This window comes from Oncorhynchus kisutch, linkage group LG10 (assembly GCF_002021735.2).
Source record: "Oncorhynchus kisutch isolate 150728-3 linkage group LG10, Okis_V2, whole genome shotgun sequence".
Taxonomy (NCBI): Eukaryota; Metazoa; Chordata; class Actinopteri; order Salmoniformes; family Salmonidae; genus Oncorhynchus; species Oncorhynchus kisutch.
The window spans coordinates 51,291,039-51,300,019 of record NC_034183.2 but is presented as its reverse complement, the minus strand read 5'-3'; the positions used below and the strand labels follow the sequence as shown (position 1 = coordinate 51,300,019).

Sequence of the window (8,981 nt, the reverse complement as noted above, 5' to 3'; positions counted from 1 at the left end):
GTGTCAGCAGTTCCTGCAAGAGGAAGGCATTGGTGCTATGGACTGGCCCGCCCATTCCCCAGACCTGAATCCAATTGAGCACATCTGGGACATCATGTCTCACTCCATTCACCAATGCCACTTTGCACCACAGACTGTCCAGGAGTTGGCGGATGCTTTAGTCCAGGTCTGGCAGGAGATCCCTCAGGAGACCATCCGCCACCTCATCAGCAGACCCAGGCGTTGTAGGGAGGTCATACAGGCACGTGGAGGCCGCACACACTCCTGAGCCTAATTTTGACTTGTTTTAAGGACATTACATCAAAGTTGGATCAGCCTGTAGTGTGGTTTTCCACTTTAATTTTGAGTGTGACTCCAAATCCAGACCTCCATGGGTTGATATATTTGATTTGCATTGATAATTTTTGTGTGATTTTGTTGTCAGCACATTCAACTATGTAAAGAAAAAAGTATTTAATAAGAATATTTCGTTCAGATCTAGGATGTGTTATTTTAGTGTTCCCTTTATTGTTTTGAGCAGTGTATATTTGAATGTGGCCCTCCATGGAAAATAATTGCCCAGGCCTGTCCTAAACTCACTCCAATTTGCTTACCTCCAAAATAGATCCACAGACGATGCAATCTCCATCACACTGCATGCTGCCCTATCCCATCTGGACAAGATGAATACCTAATTTAAGAATGCTGTTTGTTGACTATAGCTCAGCATTCAACACTATATTACCCAACACTATAGTACCCAGGTGGGGCCACACAAGGGTGTGTGCTCAGCCACCTCCTGTACTCCCTGTTCACCCATGACTGCGTGACGATGTACGCCTCCAACTCAATCATCAATTTTGCAGAAGACAACAATAGTAGGCTTGATTACCAACAATGACGAGACAGCCTACAGGGAGGAGGTGAGGGCTCTGGGAGTGTGGTGTCAGGAAAATAACCTCTCACTCAATGTCAACAAAACAAAGGAGATGATCGTGGACTTCAGGAAACAGCACCCCTCGATCCACATCAAAGGGACACCAGTGGAGAAGCTGAGAAGTTAAGTTCCTCGGCGTACACATCACCAACAAACTGAAATGGACACCTACACAGACATTGTTGTGGAGAAGGTGCAACAGAGCCTCTTCAACCTCAGGAGGCTGAAGAAATGTGGCGTGTCACCTAAAATCCTCACAAACCTTTATATAGATGCACAATTGAGCATCCAGTTGGGCGGTATCACTGCCTGGTACGGCAACTACACCGCCCACAATCGTAGGGCTCTCCAGAGGGTGGTGCGGTCTTTACAACGCATCACTGGGGGCAAACTACCTGCCCTCCAGTACACCTACAGCACCCGATGTCACAGGAAGGCCAGATAGATCATCAAGGACAAAACCACTTGAGCCACTGCCTGTTCACCCCGCTATCATCCAGTTCACCCTGCTATCATTGCGAGGTCAGTACAGTTGCCGGGACCCGGACTGAAAAACAGCTTCTATCTCAAGGCCATCAGACTGTTAAATAGCCATCACTAGCACAGAGAGACTGCAGCCTACATACACAGACTTTTTAATAAATGGAACACCCTGTCACCTTAATGTCACTTTAATAATGTTTACATATCTTGCATTACTCATCTCATATGTATATACTGCATTCTATACTATCTACAGTATCTCAGTCTATGCCGGCTCTGACATTGCCCGTCCATATATTTATACATTCTTAATTCCATTCCTTTACTTAGATGTGTGTATTAGGTATGTTGTGAAATTGTTAAATATTACTTGTTAGATATTGCTGCACTGTCAGAACTAGAAACACAAGCATTTCGCTACACCCGCAATAACCTCTGCTAAACACGTATATGTGACAAATTCAAATCAAATTTGTTACACCCCCTTCCCCTGAAACACCTACGCTGGTCCCATTTACACAAGCATCTCTATGCAGTCAGACCTTTGATTGTTTTGTGCCACCAGGGACACAATTTTCCCCCTCTCTGATTGTCCAAGTGTGACCCCTCCCCATGGGTTACTGCAGCTAGTGTTGTCAGCACTACCACGACCTGGGTGGGGGCACCCCACCGGCTAGGTACAAGGTCATTAAGGTTCTCATTAGCAGCTGTGAGAAATGTATTTTATGTTACGCTCACCCATCCGGGGGTTTTGGCTTTGTAAGGCCAGGCAGGCTCCTGAATCTTGAGTGGGCGGTGCTTCTTTAGTGGGTCTCTGACTGCATATTTCTGCCTTGGCTTCTTGCCGTAGGCCTATAAAACACATAAGGACTTCTCAGTGTATGGGTCACTCAGGTGGGTGTCTAGGGTATATGGTCGGGGACCATTCCATCATGATAGGACAAAATGTATATCCCATATCGGCACAAAATGATAAGCCCTCTGTCATATTGGTTTGCTTACACTGTAAGCAGTTTATGGACAAGGTGTGACCATGCTTTGTTTTGTTTTTTACCCAGCCACTGTATCAAATGCTAACTTTTTAGTATATGTGGCACAAATCCAATGCAAATTAATGCTACCTATATTAGCATTTTCGGGTCTTCATGTCCAAATCCATCCATGATTAACTCAAGTAACTTAAATTAGTTGGAGGAACTGATACATTTGAATTGGTTTAAATGAGCTTTTCTAAACCTCTGCTCTGTGTGCCAATGCCTATATGTTTTAAGTGAAAAATTGAGAAAGAGGCAGCAGCCAAGGTTAAATGACAGAATAAACCAACAGCACACAGGTGTCATCAGAAGAGGCTTTATTTAGGTGCGTGGTAACTGAGGCCAGAGTGAAGGGCCTCCCCATGGTTAAAAAGAACAGATCGACTCCCAAACCCTCAGCCCCAACCTCCTAAACAGGTGATAGGTATAAGTAATATAATGTAGTGAAAATTCCATCTAGCCTATCACAGGGCAAAGTGGAGGTATTACTACATTACCACCTATCCAATTACTCCAGATCTACACATTGCCTAAGGGTTAAGGGTGGGTTTGATACAACTGCTCTGATATAACCTTGGGCCACATCTAATGACACATCTGAGTTTCAGGAGAGATGACTGTAAACACTGACTTCTGTACAAAAACAAAACCCCACGCGAGTCAAATTCCCACCCCACCCTACCTCGCTTAAGAAAACAAAAAACAGAAGAAATATGCTGTACAATTCATCAATTCACCTCAACTACAGTAGCAGACTCCATTTCTGTCTCCATTTACACCCGTTCTCAGATTTACAAAAACAAATAAAATAATCTCCTTGCATCTTACATAAAATAGAGTCTCCATATTATTTTGCTATTTACACATAGAATATTTACATTACAGCTTTATCGTACAGGCATTGCCAGGCAGCCCTCCGCGAAGGTCGTGACCCAGGGATCCTGAGAGAGTTGCAGGCAAACAAGTGTTGTCAGCGTCACTGGGTCCAGTTGTTTAACTCCATTTTCAACGAGAAAATTCATCAATCAGCATATTAGAAACTATGGTGCAGTACAAGTGGCCATGATGATGGTACCATGCCTATAGAATAAAACGGGCCTTGGTTCTTTTGTTAAGAGTTATGTGACAATGGCTTTGTTAAATTGCGATAAAAATCATACTGAACTGAACTATACTGAACATTTTGTACAAATCACAAACAATTCTCATGCTGTATTTATTCTCACTGAAATGTACCCTGAGGTCAGGCAAAAGTGCTTGGTTGGCTGCCATCATCTGTACTGTACATAAAGAAGGGTTTGTCTTGTGATGGTGAACCTGAGGCCTCAGTCTGAACCCCCCCCCCCCCCCCAAAAGGGTGGGATTATCAAGAGCTGTCAATCAACAACTGACTTAGCCAATGAGAGAGATCTTTGAATGTGGGGAGCCAATAAGCCCGCAGCACATAAATGGGGTTCAGAGACTTTTCATTCCACCATCACTCAGAATACCACATCTTCTTGTGACATGGTGGAAGCTTTTGTTCAGAGGTATAAATTCAGGGTTTATTTTAGCCCAGAAGTACTAGTACAGGAGTATATTTTCTATTATCCAATTGTCGCTGACTCGTTGAGGGCTGCCACTGAGCGGTCGGTGGTAAGTGCCCATGTTGGCTGGAGGGGAGGGGTCAAGAGTTAGGTTAAAGGTCACAGGGTTAGATTGTCTCACGTCCGAGTAGTTCACAGAGAAAAGGTGGGACAATAGCAGGAATACAGTCTGTCTGGGGGTCAAATGTCAGAGACTTCAGTTCAACTGGTCTAGTAAAACAAAGCCGGCCTTTCCCCATTTGGGCTAACCATCCTGGTTTGGGTAAGTTCAGAAAGGTTCAGTTGGGGAAGGGGGTTTGGTGGCAGTGCAAACTGGACAGGCTTCACTTGGACGTGAAAGCAAAAGCATGACTTGGTGTTGGGGAAACAAAAACAAATCAAACAAGTCTACTATTCATTCATCCTCTGCGCAAAATGGCTGTCCAATCTGCTACTCAAGTCAGTCCTGGAACCTCCTGCCCTCCTCATACATCAACATGCTCACAGTCACACGCACAAGGCTTCAAAGAAAAGAGTTCCAGTCATTTTTCTCAGCCGTTTCCAGCAGTCTGAGTATTGTACACAAAATCAGCGGTGGCTCGTGACAAGCAGACCGGGAAGGGTGTTGGAGGAAGCCAGGAAAACACAGCATAGCAAAGTTACAAAAATGGCTAGCTGATTCATCCAATCAGAGTTGAGGCCATTGTGGAGGGCAGAGTTGCAGTGGAGAAGGGGGGGGGGGGGGGTGAGTATGGGCGATCTCCCTCTTTCTCGTCCCTCTTCTCACACTTTCTCTCACATGTCTTTGGGCTCCATCTTGCAGGACATTTCAAAGAGCAGGTTCTGATTGTCAATGACCTGCAGCTGGCGAATGTAGGCCTTGGTCTGGAGGTGAGAGGGGGAAGGCTCTGCATCCAAAGCTACGAGAAAGGTCAGTTCATTAGTTAAACATACCCCCAACAAAACAATTTAAGCAGTAATCATTTCACCACCTAGATCAGGGTCCCTCAACTGGCAGGTGGTTTTATTTGCCCCACCCCCAAGTTCTTAGCACCAATTTTTTTTTTTTGGTATAATTATTATTATTAGACATTAATCTATAAAAACACCAGGAAATAAGCTCCAAGTTATTCCAAAAAAATCTAAACCCGTTCCCAAGTATTCCCACTCATAGAGAGGCACGTGATCGTATTCAATATAGGCAAGGTTTGAAATTATTATGTTTGGGATACTTTCGGTCAATTTGCAGTCTACATATTATTTGTAATTATATTCCTGCCCCCCCCCTCCGCAAAAATAAATAAAAATAAATATATATATATATATATTTATATTTATCTAGTTGATGATCCCTGCGCTATATGGTAGTGTAACCCCCAGAGAAGCTGCTGTGGCATGCAATGTCCTGATCTCACCACCGGGTGGCGGGAGATACCCCACTACTTCCACTTGACCTAACTAGAGGATCGCAGCAGCATCTGCTCACGACGAGCCCACACAATGCAGCAGGCAAAGAAACTGGTTTGATTCAGTTCTAACCAACAGCAAAACACTTTGTCAGGCAGGCTATCAATAGCCTCAACTTGTCCTTTCCCATTCTGGGTGCAGCAAATCCTTCTTGGATGCATCGTTATCCTCCTCTGTGCCACCATCACAACAGCGATCTATAGGATAAGATGGCCATTTTGAAGCGGTTCCTTTTTTGGGGGGGGTGGGGGGGGTTCAATGGGTTTGTGAATGTGGTGTATGCCTGAATGTAGACTATACCTGTTGGAGAACACGGGGTTAAATGTGTGCTCTAGCTCGCTAAGCAGAAGTAACCTATACTTAATGGAATGAGATGACCATTGTCAAAGTCACTCAGGTGGAAAAAAAAAAGCGATGGGGAGAAAGATGGTGAAAAATAGAGGGATTGAAATGAGAGAGAGAGACCCCTGCGGTCATCCAACGAGGCACTTTGTGATACATTCCATGCAGTCCATTAGGATACAGTGGTAATCTCAGACAATGTACCGTTGTAACTAAGCCCTCTAGGACTTATGCATCTAAGCCCAGATAGCACTGTGTACCATATAGCACTGTGTACCATATAGCACTGTGTACCATATAGCACTGTGTACCATATAATACACATCTAAAAAAGGGTTTCAGCACTTCCTGCAACTGGTCTGTGGATCCCGAAGGAAGACGATGGAATATTCCAGAGTGAAAAGAAACCCCATTTTGTCACTTTCAGGCAGAAGCTTTTCAACCTCAGGTTCTACCCACCACAGTTTACGTCAAGTCTTGTTTGTGTTCTTTATACATCACAAAAGGAGCTTAAGCCTTGGAATTAACTTGTCATCTAATAGACAGAACTAGATCTGTAACTAGATCTAAAAGTAAAATACAACAACAAACATTAACCCTGCCCTGGCTGAGGCAACATTATGCACTGATTAAGGTCATGGTATGACGTGAAGCAGTGAGGCTTGGCTCTGGTCTCAGGTCGCAAATTTTAACGTCACGTACACAAGTACAGTGAAATGCCTTTCTTGTGAAGCCCCAAACCCAACAACACTTTACTCCATATCAATGTAGCAGTACAAATAAGGTACAGTACCTTGTGTTATTTTAGTGGTGTTCAACATTGTGTGGTGTTTGTCCATTAGCAAGTGCACTGTGTCAGGAGTGTTACCATGATGAACATTCACATTTTGTTTTCCAAAATATCTAGACAGAGTATTTTTCTACATATAACATGCTTGTACATGTGAAGAATCCTCAGCTGGTATAAAACCTCTACATGTTGTGTTGTATGTAGACAGGCCAAGTTGTTCACCTGCTGTGAAACCCTCTCTTTATGCCCCCATGTCAATAAATACACAGCGTTAAGAGGGTGGCGAAAGCCAACGTTCTACTGGGTTATCGAGTCTTTGCGTTAGAGTCTTAATATCACGTCAGCAATCTCTTGTGTGTGTTGATCGGGGCACAGCGTTAGACTGGACGTGGGCCGGACGCCGATGATCTTAGTGTGGCCGACAGCGTCGCGCTTTACTGAAACTAATGAGCGCAAGGCACGGAGTAGCGCACGAGCGCGATACAAATTAATCACACTGACGCTTGGGGATGCTGGCTCTTAAAAAATAGTGCACCAGGCTGTGAGATGTGTTGTGTAACCGTGAGAGTGATATTATTGAGTGTTAAGCATGCTAGACGATGCGATACCAACATTAGCGAGTGTTTTAGCATGTGATGCTACGTGATGATAATAATGATATTGAACATTTAACATGCTAGGCTGTGTGATAGCCATGTCGCAGCGTTTTGAGCTGTACCCGGTGCGGTGACTTCATGTTAGTGGGTGTTTATGCAAACTAGAGTATGTAACGAATGATAATGTTAACGTGTTAAACTCAACTTAGTGGAGTGTTTTAGCAAGGTGGTTTGTCAGACAGTAATATCATTCATTATGGGTGGAGAATGCCTGTGTGGGTGTGTAGTGGTCGTGAATGGCGGTTGTGTGATTGAACGGCCCCGAGGCCTGTGCTGTTCTAAACAGATGGCAGGGTGGAGCTCGGCTCCTTCAAGACTATTCTTAACAGACAGGTGTGCCTGTGGCCATTAACGCTTACCTAGTTGGGAGCTCCTGTATCGTCTGATGCTCCTCACCATCTCTGCAACTTTATGCTGGAAGAAAGAGGAGACGCGTGTAGTAATGTGTAGTAAGACAGTAGTCAGGGAAATGGGGGGGGGGGGTAACTTGTTGTCCAGGGAATCACGCCGATTGTGCCGAATAGAAACAGACATGTATTTCTTTGGCTATTCTGTCAAATGGCTGAACGTACACTCACCATCTTCTCAAAATTGACAAGCTCCCCATGAAACGACTTGCAGCTCTCGTGGAGGAAGGTCAGATCTGAGAGCGCGAGAGAGCGAGAGAGAGCGAGCGAGCGAGAAGAAAGAGAAGACGGAAAGAGAGAGAAAAAGAAGAGAGAGAGAGAAAGGTAAACACACAGTGAAGGCAGGGAACAGTTAAGTAATGGCTTGTGGACACCTGCCCCAGCAGCTGCCCTTGTCTACCGGTGCTTTAGCCCATAGACGGAGGACAGGTAGGACCGAGAGGGAGACAAGCCAAAGAGTCACAATCCGTGATCCCTTCATAGGAACTGGAATTTGCAGGTGATGGGTAAAAAAGGGGGGCATGTTTAATCGAGACGATACGCCCAGTCAGGAAGAATGTTCTGAATGCTGCTAGACCTGGGGGAGGGAGGGTGTTTGTGCGTGTGGTGGAGGGGAGGCAGGCGATACGCTAATGTGACCTCTTTCACCCCTGGACTAAAGATGCTAGGAGCTGAGCTTTATGAGCTGCACACTGGACAGCAGGCACACCTTCTCTCCCCGAACACACACACACAAACTTTGCCAACCAACTCTCTATCACACACATAGCAAGCATATGCATCTTCCTCCCTCACTCCCCCACCATCACACAGAGAGAGAAAAGCCAGATGCATCTTACAACATACACATGCCTGCTTGAACGGTTCAGTTATTTAAACCACAGAGATGAACGGACAAAGGCTATCGTTCTGAACCAGCGAGCGTGGTACCAGGAAGCCCTCACTGAGCTGTCAGGTTACGCACAATAATACACTCCTGCTATAACATAACGTCCAATAACATTTTGAAAATGCTTCACCCTGCCACCCAGGTCAGAGTGAAATATCAGAGGTTGTACTAGCATTTAAAAAGGTGCCACACCTAGAACCTCTCCCCCTTGTGGAAGCTAGGGTAATTGCAACAGCAATAGGCTGGATTCAAGTCTTCTCATTGAGCTTTAGTCTTTCACTTTTGGTTTTGGTCCAAACAGCTGTAAAAACTATTTTTTTGTTATTGAAAATATATTTCACAGCGATTTAGTACAATGATTCGCTACAGTATTCAGTGCTTGTTTTCTCAAACTGAAATTGAGTGAACAGTGTAGAATATTAGTAAGCAGGA

General features: G+C 44.7%; 1 protein-coding gene across 3 annotated transcripts in view; it reads right to left on the bottom strand.

Annotated features, from left to right (window-relative positions):
- Window positions 1-2,735: 2,735 nt before the first annotated feature.
- The window catches only part of LOC109898348 (rap guanine nucleotide exchange factor-like 1), a 32,546-nt gene continuing 26,300 nt past the window's right edge, over window positions 2,736-8,981 (bottom strand). For all 3 annotated transcript variants that reach the window (XM_020493295.2, XM_020493296.2, XM_031833898.1), the window contains exons 13-15: window positions 7,832-7,896; window positions 7,613-7,667; window positions 2,736-4,918 (exon numbers count right to left, since the gene is read on the bottom strand). In XM_020493295.2, the coding sequence (XP_020348884.1) occupies window positions 4,794-4,918; window positions 7,613-7,667; window positions 7,832-7,896 (245 nt within the window). In that variant the 3' untranslated portion in view covers window positions 2,736-4,793. The remainder of the gene's footprint in view (window positions 4,919-7,612; window positions 7,668-7,831; window positions 7,897-8,981) is intronic.